The 18890-nt window shown below is 41.4% G+C and overlaps 2 protein-coding genes across 2 annotated transcripts; both read right to left on the reverse strand.

Moving 5' to 3' along the window:
* Positions 1-9180: 9180 nt before the first annotated feature.
* Positions 9181-14199, reverse strand: bmp2a (bone morphogenetic protein 2a). The gene is made up of 2 exons (XM_012838059.2): positions 12713-14199; positions 9181-11321 (listed from the first exon to the last, which is right to left on the reverse strand). Exons 1-2 carry the CDS (start codon positions 13068-13070, stop codon positions 10462-10464), a joined length of 1218 nt encoding a protein of 405 aa, XP_012693513.2. The 5' UTR covers positions 13071-14199; the 3' UTR covers positions 9181-10461.
* Positions 14200-14838: 639 nt separating this feature from the next.
* Positions 14839-16160, reverse strand: gdf3 (growth differentiation factor 3). The gene is made up of 2 exons (XM_012838109.2): positions 15844-16160; positions 14839-15726 (listed from the first exon to the last, which is right to left on the reverse strand). The coding sequence occupies exons 1-2, from the start codon at positions 16124-16126 to the stop codon at positions 14879-14881; spliced, it is 1131 nt and encodes a 376-aa protein (XP_012693563.1). The 5' UTR covers positions 16127-16160; the 3' UTR covers positions 14839-14878.
* Positions 16161-18890: the final 2730 nt, after the last annotated feature.

The following is an 18890-nucleotide window of genomic DNA, read 5'->3' on the forward strand; positions in this document are numbered from 1 at the left end:
CAATCACAAAGTATAGTTCCTTAAATTTATGGAAACCTAAGGATCTTTTCAATTTTGTGCTGTCTCAGTAAATATCCTTGGTTTATTAATTCAAATTATTGGTAGGGTCTGAAATATATGGTCAAAATGTGGTAAGTAACTGCACATTAATTTAAAACTACTGTTCACTGTGTCTTCACAGAATGATGAAATATGACTTAACTATTACATCTTAAGTATTTTTCCATTCTTGGGACTAGAGGCTGTATGTTTTGTGACCACTTTTCCCCTCTTTTGACACTATATTGGTATTGGCCTCCTAATATCGGTGTTACCAATATTTGTATCAGTTTGTACCAATTACGGTTTTATCCAATATTCTAAATACACCCTCTTCTGTTTTCCCAACATCTGACATGTTTGCTTTACTTAACCCTATTATGCCTGTTGTATCATATTTGCTACATGTGTTTTTGAGAAGTCTACATCATCAAACCTGTTGTATGCAATCTGACACATCTTCTGCCTTCTAGTGGATTATCCGTGCACTATGGGCAGTAGTGGGCCTTTGGATGCTATATCCAAAATGGCTGCCTTCATGTAGTAACTAGTATTTGACAGGGAAACTTTTGGCAATTTTAACAAGTTACTGAAAGATTTAAATTGTTACAAATATTTCAATATAAAGAAAAATTGCCATAAAAGCTTGATGCATCAAATGTGATACAAAAAGAACATAATTTATGTAAATCATCATTTTTGTTTGTATTTTGTCAAAATGTCCAATGAACACCATCTTTAAAAAAAAGTCTTTACAGGGTTAAATTACATGTATATATAAATATATATTATTCTGTCATTTTATGCGGTGGTCATAGTTAACAGCACTATGCGGTTGCTCATTCTGACTCTTTTTCTTGCTCTTAATCTTACTCTTATTCTTACTGTTATTCTCTCTCTTCTTCTTCTCTTATGTGATCTGTCTGTTTGTCTCTCCTTCACCATTTCTCCCACTCATTCTTGCCAGGTCTTCATTCTCATGCATTCAGGTTTATTTGGTAATTTAAGTATACTTGCAGTTTTACCTTACATTCGGTTTGACTGATACCTGTAACCTTTAATCGTACTGTTTATTGTATTAATAAACAGTTCATTCATTAACCATTCATATAACTCTGTCTCCGGACACAGTCGTTGATAACATTTTGACTGTTTGATTTTACAAGTACTGACACACAAAGAATTATATTAGCTTTTTTATTTTTCAACTGTTACAATTGTTTATTCTCTGTACTACAACAATATTCAAGGTCATTGCAATCACATTCAAAAATTGCATATTTTAAATACAGTTAATGCTGCCATCCCCATATTCAGATGATCTTCATCAGAAAGGCAATGAATCTGTGCTAGAGTTCAGTATTGTCAGACTGTGAATATTTCTATGGCCGTTAAGAACCTTTCACCTCCTGCAGGGAGCAGGGATGGATTAGGCAGACAGCTTCCTCTGGTGAGATGAAAGCAGAAGGACACGTAATCACACTTAATTTGTGGTTTCAGAGCACCAGCCCAGGTCATCTGGAGCTTCTGTGGTTGTCTGACTCACACACACACACATTTTTTCTTCAAGTGTGATGATTGAGTAACGCAGGTGTCATCCTAATGTGTTTTAGTTTACCAGTGTGTAAACAGATCGACAGACTTTTTTCTTTTGTCTGAATACTGAACCAGACATATGTTACATGGTGTATTTATATAATTATAACATTCACATAAGTGAACCAGTGGAGATATTTAACTTGTGTGACATACAACAAAAAAATGCAACATATTTTCCTTGAAGAGAAATTAAACCTGGCAGACTAAATATTACTTTATGTTGTTTCACCAGAGGGGAAAAGGGTGTGTAGTAGTGGAGATTTCTGGAACACCACCCAGGGAAACTGATCCTGTTCACTCCCTTCAGCATCTGGACCTGTCGCAGTGACTCACAAAGAGAGGGTATAGGATGGTTGAATTCTTCCCAAGGGCCCTTCCCGCTGTGGGCCAGCCTCTAATTCAGAGCCTAAGGCTGAAAAGCTGACATCTCCGCCACCAGTGGCTAATATTAAATCTCTTTGAAACCATGCATGGCTTTAATGGGCAGAGCAGCGGGGGTTCGGGGACTGGGGCTCTGAACTAGAATGGATGTGTGGTGCAACACCCTCCAGATAATGAGTCATTAGCCCAGGAGCTACTGGATGTTAGACAAAACCCTTTCTAAACGAATGTAAATAGTCTTGAGTGATGTTGGACAAAACCCTTTCCAAACGAATGTAAACAGTCTTGAGTGATGTTGGACAAAACCCTTTCCAAACGAATGTAAATAGTCTTGAGTGATGTTGGACAAAACCCTTTCTAAACGAATGTAAATAGTCTTGAGTGATGTTGGACAAAACCCTTTCCAAACTAATGTAAATAGTCTTGAGTGATGTTGGACAAAACCCTTTCCAAACTAATGTAAATAGTCTTGAGTGATGTTGGACAAAACCCTTTCCAAACTAATGTAAATAGTCTTGAGTGATGTTGGACAAAACCCTTTCCAAACGAATGTAAATAGTCTTGAGTGATGTTGGACAAAACCCTTTCCAAACTAATGTAAATAGTCTTGAGTGATGTTGGAGAAAACCCTTTCCAAACGAATGTAAATAGTCTTGAGTGATGTTGGACAAAACCCTTTCCAAACGAATGTAAATAGTCTTGAGTGATGTTGGACAAAACCCTTTCCAAACGAATGTAAATAGTCTTGAGTGATGTTGGACAAAACCCTTTCCAAACGAATGTAAATAGTCTTGAGTGATGTTGGACAAAACCCTTTCCAAACGAATGTAAATAGTCTTGAGTGATGTTGGACAAAACCCTTTCTAAACGAATGTAAATAGTCTTGAGTGATGCTTGCGGTCACGCGTTTCCTTCCTGTTTTTCTCAGTGCTTAGCTCACGCTCAGTTAGATATAAAATTCTTCAGTCGAATGAAGTTCAAATAAAATGCTGCATGGTCACACATGAGATATGTAATGCTCACTGTGTTATTCAGTGAGAGAAAGGAAGATACAGCAATATACCTACTGCCTACCGAGTCTGTGTGGTATCCATTCGATTGGAGTCATCACTAAAACTTCCACTTTGTTCAATTTCTTGGATGAGGCTGGGTCCATGTGAGTCCCACCTGGTCCGGGGCTGGTCATGACCTATTACTGTGAGCCATGTAAAGGATTATGTCATGTCATTAGCTCCAATAATAAGTGAAACCCTGAGCCACTGCCACTGTCAGAAACACTTAGAAGCATTCTCAATCTTCACGGGCCAGCACTTCTCCCCAACCCTACCTCTGGCCATATGCATCTCCAGCCCCGGCCAAATCCTAAACCAATGAGCACTCACACTGGACTAGAGACTTCAGAGTCTTGATTAATGTTTATTTTCAAATGCAAAAAATCTTGTACAGACAGTGGTTTGAAGCTGTTCACGTCCAATGTAGTTTCAGACTTCAGAACTTTATACAGTAGATGTAGACGTAAATTTAAGTCAGGTCTAGTAAGCCAGTTTAATGAATCCGTCATGCTAAGTGTTCTTCATATACTATTACAGTTCAGTTTCAAATGCAGCTCCTAAAGACATGAAGTTACCTACACAACTTCATGGACATATTTCATGAATCTTCTATCTCCATTTTAAAGATTTTTTCATCTGTGGTTGATGGTCCTGCAGCGATCTCTTACTGTTGCTCACACCTTCACGCTTCAGACCAAACTCAGTGATGCATCACCTTTTAGAATGCAGGCTGCAGTTTGGCCTGCACTGTGTGTGCAAAGCAATAGCGGCCGCAGTCTTTAGGCCACGTTTAAATGCAATTACGATCTGAAGTCCTCAGTCCGATCACACACGTTGAAGTGGTCTGTAAGGTATTTATATCAGGCCTGTATTTGGTTTTAAGTGAGATGGACTGATGGTTGCCATCTGCTGGTGGGGTCCAGTGGAAGGAAAGCATGTATTTACACAAAATAAATCACCCCGGAGACAGCAGCCCGCGGCACATGAAATTACAGGTCTTCGGTATCTAAAGCAGAGACAGCTGACTATCAGAGCAGGAGGGAATCTGGGTGTGTTTGTTTTGGTGGAGGGCTCCTGTTGCTAGCCGACACTCTGGAAGTCAGTGCCGCTTCAGAAAAAAAAGGTTTCTTTGGGGGCATTGGCAAAGGAGAGGTGTTTTATAAGCATAATTTGAACCAGACAGCTTTCATTTCTTGCACTTTTGTGTCATGAGGGCCCATGTCTCCAGGGTTTTCACAGTGACAAAAATGTTCTAGTGTACAATTTGTGTATGTTCTCAAGGCAGCTCGGTGACATCAGTTGTTTATGTTGGAAAGCCATATAGCAAATGTGACAACGTTGGAGGAGAAGCACTTGTCTAAGCACACCAGGGCATTTCACCATTCAAGCACTTCACCTTCTGAATTGCATTTCACCACAGTGGCACGTCCTTAGTGCAAAATGAGGCAGTCACATATAGTGCCAGATGCACTGCATAAGTAAATATCCCAGTAGGAATGTTGCATACCGACAGCATGAATGCTAGATAGTTCTGAAAAAAAAAGTCCTGTTTTCCATCTTCTTGCAAAACTCCTGCCATGTCCGCACTTTACCTAGGTCTTCCAGATGGATTCACTGTCTATTTTGGCTCTGTGTAGTTTCATTGTATTTTCATGTGAAAATAAATTGAAACTGATTGGTTGAAGGCTAAATCAGCAAGGGGCTCCGAGCACAGCAGCAGCACTACAATAATGTCTTACAGGAGAGCCTTGTAAACGTGAAGCCCTTGGTGGTGAGCTTTCAGTCCAACTGTGTGCTTTTCATATTTCTGCACAGCAAGTTGCAATGACTCCGGAGGGGTCAGTGAGGTTACTTCACCCTTGCAGCCAAACCTAAGTGCCCACATGCTCCTCCTTTACAAACTACCGCAGGCGGAGCAGACAGACAGACCACATGCTCGTGCTCGCTAAAGCGTAAAGCGGCGGAAAAACACAATGCAATGAGTCTAATGGTCATGATATCAGTTACAGAAACATGCTTCAGAACAAAGGCCTTGCACTCTGATGCAGGAATAACACAATCTCCCGGCCTTCATGCCCACCACTGGACTTCACAGTATGTATCAGAAGCACAGTGGATCACAGAGGAGTTACAATGGTAGTGGCAGGACAGGAAATGGTTACCATAAACGACTTACAAGTCTCAGCCCCTTAAATGTGGAGAGCTGAGATATTGCAACACCCACCCGATCGCATTAGTCAGAGATCTGGGCTGGAAACAGTTCAAGCAGAGCAAAGTATGGTGTGGTCTGACATTTAGCATAGTTGCTACTACAAATGCAACATTAACAGCTTTACTATTTTGCAGTGACTTCTTGTGGTTTAATTAGGATCAAATGTTGGTAACTATTTGAAATACAACTTTGTGTATAAAGCCTGGTCAAGGTTTAGATACACTTTGTTACATTTGCATGCAAAATCATCAAAGTATCTATTCAGTGGATACAGTATGTTCCTATTGGATGAGTCTACTGCTGGAGCATGCCCCCATCATATGGCATTGTCTGAGTGGCGGGTATTGTGGCATCTATGGCAGGGCCATTATTTGTAGACTAGAAGTGTATCATTGGGGTAGAATTATGAGGACTGAATTTTCACAGTAAATCTAGTATTCCCACAAATTATTGTATTATATTGAAAAAAGCCACTGAAAAATAAACCAAATATTGTTCTTGAATACATGATGCACATATCCATCATCATATACCACTATGTTTTTCATTAAGTTATTGCTGTTCTGTTTAGAGCTGTTTCTGTAAATGCCCTGGGTAATATACCTGTCTGATATTTGCCAATAAAACAAACTAAAGCTAGTCCAAAACAGAGGCTTGTGTGAAAGTAATTTCTCCATTCATGTTGTGTAGAGTATTTTCAGACAGTGCCATCTTGGAAGTTGCATTCTTGAGACACAAATGAGTGACTCATTGACTCATATTTGTGGTAAGTCAGCTTAATACTGGGCTTCTATTTCAAGGGTGTTATTTCAGTGCTTAGGTCTGTGGAACTAGTAAATCTCACGCTGAGAGATTATCAGAGGAGCTCGTGTCTCAGTAGTTTGGGAATTTCCTTTGTAATTACCTGTGCTATCTTTCTTCACCTGGGGACTGCGCTTGGCTACCGTAACTGCAATGGCTGGAATGTAAACAAGCACCCATTGAAAGCTTCCTTAGAGAAAAATCTCTGAAAGCAGCAAGGCTTCCATCAGAGGGAAAACAGGGAGGGGATAATGAACAACGAGGGACTGAAACATCTAAATGACACAGTGTGGCGGGTGTGAAGGCACCTATTACCCGGTGCGCACCCTTTTATTGTTGAGGATACACATCATCATCTCTGTGTTAGAAGGTTGAAGGCGTTTAATTGATGTCTGATTAAAAATCACAGCGTGACATCTTGATCTTTTTTAAATGCTGTGGACAATACTTTTCAAAGGGTTCAGTCACTGACTATCTCTTATGTCATTTCAGATGTGCACACACATACATACACAAAACCACACTAAAATGGCATGTTCAAAATGCACACTTTGGGTTAAATGCAACCCATTCTGTCTGTTCTAATTCGCTCCTCATGACAGCAAAGAATTATGTGAGCTACTTCTCAGGAACACTGGTTGGTCTGTTTCCATGACAAAGGTTACAGCACTGAGAGGCCTGCATGTAGAACATTTAACTGAAGAACAGGTCTAAGAACAGACCTGAGAGGCCTACATGTAGAACATTTAACTGAAGAACAGGTCTAAGAACAGACCTGAGAGGCCTGCATGTAGAACATTGAACTAAAGTCCAGGTCTAAGAATGATCTGCCACAGCTGTCAAGGCACACATGGAATCAGCTGCATTTCAGACAGTATTGTTCTGGAGGACAGAGGATAATGCAAGACTTGTGATACTGTTGTACTGCATCTGGGGTGTTGCCATAGAAATAGCACAAACCCTAAAGCAACCCATTAAAAGAGGGGAGTGGGCCATACATAAGGGAGACAACTGTGGGCCACAAGACCATTACATGACTGCTGCGTCTGACTCTGAAAGGGTGCCAAGTGTTGTTCGGGTTTGATCTATAGCATGACTGGAACAGTAGGTGAGGAACTGAGAGAGGACTGACCCAGACCACACCTCATTGCTTAATCTGTGTGTGTTTGGTGTGTCTGTGCATGTGTGGCAAGAGGGAGAGATGTAAAAGAATGATGTAGAATGAGACTATAGTTTCCACACTCCCTGGTCTATGCAAGGTTTATACACTTAAGCAGTGAAAACAAACCATTAAGTTTGTGAGCGTCAGGCCCCTGTCACTGGGCTGGGGCTCTCTCTCTCTCCTTGGCTGCCGGCTCGGCCATTCTAGGTCAATATTCATTGGATGCAAAATGGGAATGAATTAACTTGTTGCCTCCTGGAGTAAATAAAAATACCAGGACTTGGCCACTGCCGCTGCTGCGAAGCCATCCGGGGTATATTATTTCCCTTCACTGTGGTCAGGCCGCTGTGCTGCAAATGTGGACCAGATGAGATCCTGGTTCACGGTTCTGGGCTAAATGAGAGGCTTCGGGACAAATTCCCTCCATCAAAACTCCTTCGCCCAAAATCAACCCCTGCTGGAGCTCCAGAAAGGGCAGCGGCCTGCATACATGTGCAGGCCCAGGTCACATGACAGATGGGAGGGCGAGCAGAAGGAGCCCAGCGAGAGGGGAGGAGAGAGGAAGGGAGCCCGTGGTGTGAGCGGAGGGGGTAGTGTTATTGCAGGGCAGAGAATGGAACCCTAATGAGCTGAGAACACCTTGAGTCATCTGAGACATTTAACAAGTGGTTTGTAAAGAGCAAAGAGTACACACACACACACACACACACACACACACACACACACACACACAAAACAGCAAAAGTAACACTGCATGTTGTCAGCATTAGCCAAATCACCCACACTAATTATCTTGAAATGATCGTGTGGCTTTATGGACTGGTTACCAAGACGACTAAATGGTGCATACATACGTACGCACATACACAACTGGCTCTGGACTTCCTATATGTATGCAAAGCAAATACCAAAAGACACCTTTCCTCTCATCTCCTGAGGAGTGCTCTTTGAGCAGCGGCAGTGACGTTCCAATGGCGTTATCTTATCTGTGAACCTAGTCACAACACCAATTATAAGCTCATTAAAAATAGAAAATGGCAATCGGCCCATCTTATCTAAAGCATGTCTTAGGAATGCAGGCACAAAGATGTGTTTGCTTCACTGGCTAATCTGAATCATTTATGGTGTGTTACATGTTCCAGTGGATCAATTCAAACTTGTTAGGCATTTCATTTCACTGTAACTATAACTTAATCTTGTGTTGCCAGTCGTAGGACTGTTTAACAATGTGTACAGGTCTTCAGACAACCATCTCACCAGTCAGGGTGTGTCTCATCCTTATGGAAGGCACATCTGTAAACCATACAGGCCAATTTGGGAGCGTTGTCCATGTGTTGCACAGCATGGCTGTCAAAAGCCATATTGCCGGAGTGACCCCTTAATGAACTTCCAGTATCTATTTTCAAACAGTTTTGAACTGACTGCACCAATGCTTCACAAACAAGATCCCCATGCTGCCATTCCGTGACCTTGGAAAATGAATAGTCTTATTAAACCTCATTGACCCCGCCAGCCGCATGACACATGCCATGTGCACAGCTAAAAAGCTGAAATGTGTTTTTTTAAAAGAATAAAGTTTGGAAAATCCTTGACTGGCCAAGATTTATCATGCAACTACCACCAATGACCAGAGCGTTGGGTTACCTAACTTTCTTGCTGGGGCATCGCGGACAAACCTAATTGAGTGGTATGTGTTACGTGGAAGTCACCTGCAGTGCATGTTTTAACACCCTTTGGACGAGTTATCTGTATATGAGTGTAATGTTGTCACTCATTACTCATTGACAGAGGCGTGCATAGCAAGGCAATACTGAGGTCTGCACAGTAGGGAGGAGATAACTTGTATAACGTTTGGTTTTCTACTTGTACACATAGAAGCCCTGTCCATGTTGTTAAACAGCAGATCACCCCACACACCCACCTTAAAGTCTGACTCCTCTTGACAAAAGCAGTTTATTGATGTGTTTTTTCCCCCCTCAAAGTTCTTGACATTTGAGTTCAAGTAATAGAACATCAGGACCCAGCTAGCATTCAATTTGACTTATCAACACGTTCCACAAATGGACTAGAACCCTTTAAAGGCTACCAGATGTATTGGCCTAGCAGCATATATTCTCTCATTCTGTGTTCTCAATAATTGTTGACATGTTTTAACAGGGAACAGAGCTCCATCTCCAGTATATTTCAGTGACAATGCAGTTACATTAAATTACTTGCCATTTTTATAACTACATTTCATTCTATCCATGGGATTCCAAGAAGCAAAACTATGTGTTTGGGGATGGTAAAACAACAACCCTAAAGTGAGTCAGGGAAGCACATAGATAGGACATGCAATAATCATGGTCTCAAAGGAAAGGGTTGATTAAGAAGACTCAATGGGCTCAAACTGTGGAAGAAAGCTCACATACCAGCACATTTCCTGAGCATTCAGTGTCAGCTACCTGTCACATTGTGTTTTTTTTTTAGATAATTAAGTGCATTCACATTAACATTTGCTTAGAAACCCCATGATATCCCATCTCTTCAACACTGCACCGTGATGTCCATCGTGTGCATGCGTATGGGCTGTGCCATGCCAATTTGAAGTCTGTTCCACTACGGTACTAGGGCAGCAGTGATATAATGTTCACTAAATGACAGATTAGTTGAACTCATAGAAAAGGCTAATTCACAACTATACATTAAAGAGTTTAACTTGACTAGACTAGTGCTAAGAGCACATAGCACTAATGTGTATTGCAGTGCTTTATAATGTCATGATGGGGCTTTTGCTTCAGCTTGTTAGGGGTATGCCTTACTCTGTACAATACCAGAGTAGACTTTATTTTCACCAATCAAATGTTTAAAGGAAACACACAATTTGCCATCTATGGTGAGTTGAATATTGTACACATCTATATATTTTCCACTTGATTATACATAAATAGATATAAACTATTTACTAAAAAGTGGTTATGAAAGAAATAAATACAAAATAAGAGTCTGAGCATGATACTTCATGTGCGGAATTGTACTATTTAAAATGTACATCAGAAATACATTATTTGAACTCTGATTAAAATATTTATTTTCCCAACTTAATAGTAGACATAAATATACTCTTATACCTTTTTCCAAAATATGTGTTTTACTTTCTTATAAATAAAGATTTCATTGGGAAATAAAGTGTCCTTGCAAAAGTATTATTCCTTTCTTTTTTTCTTATCTGAATTTCAACGGCACCCACAGCCTTCGACAACCATGTCTTGGTAGTTTTTCAAGATAACTTTTTCATACTCATCCAGGTAGAGCAGGGAAATGGGACTGAGGTCTGTAGGCACACAACATGCCCTGGGAATGTTTGTGTTTACGGAGTTCACCAAAGTCTGGACAATGGCGTGATTGGTAGAATTGAGGTGTTCTGCCAGTGGAAAGGGGCACTCTCCTTGGCAGTAGAAGGCATGATAACCTGGCGGGGCAACAATCCAGTCATTCCAGCCCACGTCACTGAAGTCAACATAGAGGGCATGCCTCCTGCAGTTAGCTTTGTGCTTCTTCCTCTGCTTGTTGTTGCGCGCTTGCCTCTTCTCCCGTGTATGGAGAACTTGTCCCTTGCCGTCATGGCTGAAGGTCACCAGCAGCGGCCTCATCTGAGGCCACGAGTCCTCATTCTGGTGCACGGACCTGCTCACCCTCACGTGCCTCCGCGCGTCGCTCTCTTCGCTGTCCAAGTGGACCACCTCCACCATGAAACCATGGTTGGTGTGTCCTTCCATGGTCCAGCGGTTCACCGCGGGGCTCACGTCAAAGCTTTCCCACTTGCTCAGAGCATGCTGCACCAGTCTGGTGTCTAGGAGTCTCGTGATGGGCTCTTTGAAGGGTATGGCGGGTTTGATAACCTCGTGAATGTTGATTCGATGGTAGCCGGTGCTGCTGCTGCTGTTGCTGCTGCTGGCGATGGCCCCCATGACTTGCTCCCTGTAGATACGGAGCTCCGCTGAGGTGATGAGCTCCTCCCCAGGAATGGATGTCAGGTTGAAGAAGAACCGCTGCGTCGTCTTCCCACTGTGACTGCTAAGTTCCTCTGATGACTCTATATGTGGGATAGAGAAACAAACATGTCAGACAACCATTAACCTCTAGATGAGATGACTTTCCAGTAGTGGGCTGTTGCTTCACATCAGAATCAGTAAATAGGCTTAACTAACATATTCTTTCACAAAACTATAATACTTTTAACGTTCTGAAAATAATTATTTTTAAGGATCTCAAGTGGCACGACTCAGGCTAATGTTTAAGCGCAGAGGGAAGCACAGAGATGCAAACTTAGACTTAACCAGTGCTCCTTCGTTGTGGCCAGGTCCTTACCACTGCATGCCAAACAGCTATTTTTTGTTTGCAGTCTTTGATGGGATCATGCCCATTTCCAACCACACAAAGATTTTCCAGCCAGACAAACCTTTCTCTTTACTTTAACCATTAAGCGTCTGCATATAACAAACCTTTCTCTTTACTTTAACCATTTAGCGTCTGCGTATAACAAACCTTTCTCTTTACTTTAACCATTTAGCGTCTGCATATAACCGTCGACATTGTCATAATCTGCAAGTACAGGGGCTTGAGGTATGTAGACATAGAGGCTGGTGTCTGGCCATCAATGTGTTCATTTTTCTTATAATTTGTCTATGCGTTATGGAAAACAATCCATAATATATTACGCACTTTTCAGTTTTTTGAGAGGCTAACCTAATCATAAATCCATGTTTTATTAAGATTACAGTCTGGGTACATGTTGGCCCATTCTCAGCCAGTTAAAAAGTTGGGGTGAAAACAGGCATATCGGAGCTCATGTTCTTGGCCCTCTCTCTAGTTAACTGGAAGACTTCCAGAAATGTTGAAAACCTGTGGCTTCGCAGTTTAAGTGAGAGAATCACTGAAATCATTTTTAAATAGGACTATGCACTTCAGTGGTATTCATACATTTGAAACACATGGCTTTACGAAGTAATTGTTCTCAGAACAAGTTTGAGCTTGTTTGTGTCATTGGAAGCACATATTTTAAGTGATTCAGGGCTCCCTACATGGCACCCTATTGATGTTACACATCTCTCTGTGGAGAAACTATGCGTTCTGTTGCAACTGTTACATGATCAAAATGAGTTAAGACCAAAGGGCTTGCAATTACAGTACATTCAAAGTAAACTGAGCTAATACTTGCATGCCAGTATTGGGTTGGTTTGTCTGAGCAAGCCCACGCCAAATTAATTATGCAACATTATTTTTTTAATCAACACAGTAACGTTATTTCTTTACTGACATTCTTAAGGCAGTTTACTATACGGTGGATGATAGCTTAAGTCAGTACACAGACTGGGACAGAAGAGGAAGAAGTCGAAAAGAGAGGGAGGGCGAGTGTGTGTGTGTGTGTGTGTGTGTGTGAGTGTGAAACAAGAACTGACACTTTGTATATTTCATTTTCCTTACCATCGTGATGAAAGCTTCTAATTGTGTTCGCCCGACTGGCAGGCTTTTCTGAGATCCTTGCCAATGACCCTTTATGTCTCCCGAGGGTTTTCTCTGAATTTGCAGAGTGCAAGTTATATAGATCCATCATATACTGTGGAATGACCGCCAACTTGCTGGGATTCGGTCTACGTTTCAGGCCAAACATGTTGAGTAGGCGAAGTTCGAAAGTGTTTAAGACGTCTTGCGGTGGGTTTTGCCTTCCAGACTCGCTGTACTTCCGCCGGCCAACCTCGGGAATAAGTCCGGTGCAATCTCCGAGAAACACCTGACCGAGAAGCAGCACCATAACAGCACGGACAACGAAGAGCATGACCATTCTCGTCTGATAAATGACAACCTGTCAATACTGAATCGCTGCTGTCACAGCGGATACAGCGATGGAAATGTTATTGGGTTCCGATATGAAGTAGCCATGATAGATGTAATTAGTGTAACAAGAGTATACGTTTTTCCAAGTAATTCTTCCTCATTCGCAGAGCACGTTGCACCATGGGCTCAAATTAAATGTAAGCATGCCGATTCGGACCTCTAAAGCGCAATAACTGACCACTGTCCATAGCGCAAACGATATCATATTAAAGCTGGTCTATAATTAAGAGGCGGGTCGAGGGGGTCAGCGCTTTACTAGCCTAGTATGAGTGCAACTGGGATCAGACTATTTGCTACAACAGCCTACATTAATTCTAAATGATTACTCCTTTACCATATCCAGCCAAAATACATTAGGTATTAGTTCTGATGAAATTGTTGGAGTTTTTAACATTACAAAAAAATAGGTTAACAAGTCTCTGAATAAACATTGTTCAAGATTAACAATACGGCTTTAGAGCGCATGGGAAACTGTCGAGCTCTTACAATCGATCAAATAATGCACTGACGGATCCATTGACAACCCCCGGAACTGGAAGTAACAAGTGTTATACATCCACTATGAGCTTGTAAAACTGCAGTCCAGTGCTCAGAGCAACCTTTTGGGTAGGTGTTGTCTTTCCAAGTGCAAGTTCACTAGATAAAGTCCAGGCAAAACGCAAGTCCCAAGTCGGAGCCACTACTGACGGCGGCGCGTACCGATCCTCCCCATGATAGTCGAGCAGGTTCCAAGGAAATGTCTACACTCAGTTCGTCGAAATGGTTCTTCGCTTCGCCTTTGTTCATTCAGTTTTGTGGTCGATTTCCATTTGACAGAGCACCTTTACTTAACGCTGTTTTGCTGAAAACAAAAACCTTCCAAAGAACTGACCGCCTGTTTTTATACATATTCTAAAACAGCCACACTCGTTAAAAATAAATTAGAAAACATGTTTTAAGTCCAAGTTCAGACTACGTCTTCTACTCTTAAATCGGCAAATATACTCAGTGCTTTTGAGTTTGAGAGAAATTATCCATTCCAGTCTTCTCTCGGAATGTGTTGCTCTCTCGCCACGGTCGCAGCACGAACTCAGATGCGTGTCCTGTGCGCGCAGCACTTGATTGAGGCCGTGTCTGTTCCTGATGTCTTTTGTGGCTGTGATGTCACGGGCTCATCACATCACAAGCGGGAAGACCGTACATGCCACCTATGACAACTCATTTCTTTACGTTTAACATTTCAATACTTTGAATATGCGGTGACCACCCCCTCCTCGTACATAACGGAAAATATGAGACATCTTTAAAGCGTTTTAAAGTCTTGTGACTTTGAAGCACATTACAAGTGCACAGACGAAGTAGATGTGGACATTTCAGTTGCGTTTTAGGATATTCAAAGAGCATTAAATATGATTTACTTAAAAGATATACCAACATTCAAAAAAAAAACTTGAGGCTTTAATTCAAAAGTTGATATTTGGGTACAGTGCGCCAACATGTGGAGATAGGCTAGACTACTCTTTGAGAAGTGTTTTACTAGCGGGACATGATTACACTAGCATTTACTTGGGAAAGGCTTTCTTCACCAATATGAATCTGTTATTTTGTAGCCTACATAAATCCATGAGAAAAAAAATGGATGCAATGCAATAAACTCCAGGACAATTTAACCTGAAACATGACTGCTCCGGAAGCCTAAATTAATTACAAAGCAGTTTATTGAAAAGTTTAACAAAGAAACACAAAAAAGTACATAACATTTTTCTGGGGGGGAAATCATCTGCAGCCACATTCATCCACAACCATGTCCTCATAATGCCTTAGGACAACATTGTCATTGTTGTCATAATACAACATAGAAATGGGGGACAACTTAATTGGAACACAGCAGGGTTGTGGGGTGCCCTTCGGATCAAAGGAATGGACTAAAGTCTGCAGGATGGCGTGGTTGGTCCCATTAAGACTTTCGCTCAAGGGGAAGGGACACTCTCCATGGCAATAATTAGCCACATATCCCTGAGGCGCGATGATCCAGTCTTGCCATCCAACATCCTTGAAGTCGATATACAACCGTCTCGGTTTGCAGACGTTACTGGGCGTGACCGGTAGATAATAAGCACTTCTCTTTCTCCTCGATCTGCAGTGGAGTGGGTTCAAAGACACGACTACCAGCGACGTATAGAATTCTGGAACTGTACCTACATACTGATGCGAAATCACATTATCAATGTCAAAATAAAGTGGGTCTAAAGTGTTGGTTAACTGGCTTGGGTGTAAAATGAGAATCATCCCATAGTTCTTGCTGGGTTTTCTCCAAGATTCTGCTATGTCAGTCAAATTAAAGCGTACAGACCCAGAGGTTAGTTGCACAGACTGAGAGAAGAGCAGTTGTCGAGTGGAACCGTGATTCACCCCTTTAAGTGTGGTCTTCAGAACTTTAAAAAGCGACATACTAAAGGCGCGCTGACCGAGGTCCTGTGACACGCGAGAAAAGTCTTGCTTGAACTTAATTTCCAGCTGTGCAAATGAGAGTTGCTCAATTTTCTCGAGCACAGACATGTTGAAAAACAGATGCTTCTCCACACATTTGGAGCAGTGGCTGTTGGATCCCGGGATTATTCTACCTGTTTGGTAAACAGATCATATGGACAATGCAGTTAAATTGTGGACCGTTTAGCGTAGACATTTTAAAATACACCTCATGGAGTATTTTGGGACCAATCATATATAAATGAACTCACCTTGATCTTGGACAAATCGCACTATGTTGCCCCGCACCCCAAACTCTGAAACCACGCATGGGTCATTTGTCGATACAGCGTTATCCTCCGAATGGGCCTTTTTGAAAATCTTCCAAAGCAGTGGAGGAACAGCGCCATGCGCTGACGGCCTAGGTCGACTAGACAGACCCAACGTCTTTAAAATTAACTGCTCTTGAAACTCTGGATTATCACTAATGTTAAAAGCAGACACAATCCAAATGATAACGATTAAAAACATCAGGGTAAAAGTTGACCCCGCCATACTACACAATGGGCATCCAGTCGATGCCCTTTGTCCTTACCTCCGTTTCTATTTCTAACCTCAAGGCTTGTGTCAGGACTATTGATAACAAGGTGCTAATTGCTGGATTAGTCCTGATTGGCTGAGACTAACAACAGACATCAAAAAAGTGATAGACAAGGCACCATGGTGTGGAGGATGGCGCCGCGCGTGCGCAAACGATTCAACGTAGTATCAGGTAGTATGCAAAAACTTAGCAGTGCTCCACAACTGCTGTTAGTGTTGTCTGTGTTTTTAATACAGCATTATGTGTGCATTTATCCACAGGCAATTCACATCTGGCCGAAATTAATTGAATCACGAGGCTATTGAATATAGATGTAATTTTTTGTGTGCACAATTACATTAATAAAAGTGTCAGATCTTGTAATACAGAATTGCAGACAAGAGTATTTCTGTGTTATTTTCCTGCAGAACAGAATCATTGTTTTCATCAGACACATTCCAGGCCTGAATGGTAAAAGCACTGACAAGACATGGATTGATCCATTAGCTCTTTGCTGATAGCAATTCCTTGGCTGAACCCTGGGAATGCATTCCATGTGATGAACTGTAGTGAGTGAATAATACAGGCCAGGCCAGAGGATTAAAGGCACCCTCTGTATACCAGGCAGAATGGGAAGCACACTCATGGAATCATCATATGAATCCCTTCTCCATTTTAAACAAATCTGAATGATTTAATAACTAATGGCACCACCATAGCTAGAATAGAACATAGCTCAACCGTCAGGAGTGCAGCTAGGATACTGTTTGTTTAAGACCATATTAAAAGTATAAGAAAAGTCATGAACTGATCATTGTTTGGATATATAAGGCATGTGAACAATAGCGGATGGGAGTAAAACAGAAATGTGGTTGATATTTTCAGTGATGTATTTTCTTTGCAGTAGAACATACAATTTCACACTTGATGAGATTGTTACGCAAAACAACCCTTGCAATACATATTACATGTCAAGAGAAAGAGTGGATAAAACAATTAAAATGTTTTGGTTACATGTATTTGAATGCATCAATAGCCTATTATTGGCATTGTAAAGTAAATGTTCTGGTGGATGGGCTGATGGCTAAAGCATGATGTCTATTCTGAGTGGTCTTTTTGCAGGAAGTTATGCTCCTTCCATCAGATCAAAACACCTCAAAGCAATCTCATGCAGAAACTAAGATTAATCACATTTGAGTACACATGAACACATCTCTCTGTGTGTGTGAGTGTGTGTGTGTGTGAGAGAGTGTGAGGAGAGAGAGAGAGAGAGAGAGAGGGAGAGAGAGAGAGAGAGGGTGAAAGGTTCATCATAGTAATAACATTGAGATGTGTGCTGGGATGGATTCTGAGATAAGACATGCATAAAACAATGCACTGTGGTCCTTTCATTGAAGCAGCCATCCCACTCTGTGATATTACTCATGACGATGTGAGATCTAAGGTTACACACACACACTGGCCACATGGAGCTTGTGGTGGGCACACACAGAGTTTCAATGAATGATGTCTGTATCAGATGAGGTTTTAGTCATACTACAAATCCTGCACAGTCAATGGGGTTTTTTATGTCCTTGTGTTTCACTTTAGATTGTAATTTATTCTGTACTACAGCAGATTTGATCATATCACACTTCACACAAAGGCCCCTGTTTTTCAAATTTGCTTTCCAAATGACTATGCCATTGAAGCTCTCTGAAATCAATCATTCAGGAGGACACAGGGCTGGTTTGTAACACATGGTAATGTTAGCCATCATATTGCAATTATTTGTATAAAGCTGACCACAGGGACTTCACAGATCCAATAACAAACCAGGGGAAGTCTGTCATGTTTGCAGGATATCATCTTAAATGGGTTTTTGGAGTAGGCTGACATTGTGATATCCGCTTCATGTCCTGGATATCAGGCTTAGATGAAGCGTGGAACTTCTCTGACCACATTCAAAGAGTACCTTGCTCAGTTATGGGTGAGCTTGGCAGTCGTGCTGCTCTGGGCCTTTTGATGCACCTGAATAACATTTGAATAAGCTCAGCGATTTATCTTCACACATCTGATTGAATATCATGCTGGCTAAAAGTATTGGCTAATAGAATGGATGAAAATGCTTGTCTACACAATGAAAGCAGGTATCTACATCAAATGTGCGAACATGCATCTCATTTCTTTCTTTCTAAAGATTTGTATTGTCTACTTTCAAGTTAATGTTTGGACATGTGAAGGTACAGGGTGAAATACTGCTGAAGGATAGACTAGGAATGGTCAGAATCAAGCATGCAATTAAAAGGTAATGTAATATGAACCATGTCCCCTCGACGTCTTTAGTCATGACAGAAGATCTCATCCAATTATAGAGTGGACGTGGACACTAGACATTACCTCAGTGCCACAAACAATCATCTAGTGTCTGCTCTAAAGCCTAGTGACAGGCTCAAGGTGGGGAAAAGAATTACAGTCCTGAAGTCGCTGTGATTTTGAAAGGGATATAGAAATGCAATGGGGAAGTACACACACATTTAATTTACGGAGAATGGATTCTGTACAGATGGTGTTATTTTTTCTTCCTCTTTGTGTCATGAAGAGACAGGATGTGTTTGAAATTTATTCTGCAGTTTTTTGTGTGTTGTTCCTCGTCTTCTGCGATGACTTACAGAGTCAGTGAATGACTGATGCAATAATTTGTTGGCATAGGGACTAATGGATTTGTGTGTGGTGTTTTCCCCATTGCAAATGTTCTTG

The sequence above is a fragment of the Clupea harengus genome, chromosome 14 (assembly GCF_900700415.2).
Source record: "Clupea harengus chromosome 14, Ch_v2.0.2, whole genome shotgun sequence".
NCBI lineage: Eukaryota > Metazoa > Chordata > Actinopteri > Clupeiformes > Clupeidae > Clupea > Clupea harengus.

Excerpts from the sequence above, each read along its gene's own strand:
- bmp2a (XM_012838059.2), bottom strand. The coding sequence starts at position 13,070 with ATGGTCATGCTCTTCGTTGTCCGTGCTGTTATGGTGCTGCTTCTCGGT. Across the intron at positions 11,322-12,712 it reads TAGAAGCTTTCATCACGATG|AGTCATCAGAGGAACTTAGC; the intron begins GTAAGGAAAATG and ends TCCCACATATAG.
- gdf3 (XM_012838109.2), bottom strand. The coding sequence starts at position 16,126 with ATGGCGGGGTCAACTTTTACCCTGATGTTTTTAATCGTTATCATTTGG. Across the intron at positions 15,727-15,843 it reads GCGATTTGTCCAAGATCAAG|GTAGAATAATCCCGGGATCC; the intron begins GTGAGTTCATTT and ends TTTACCAAACAG.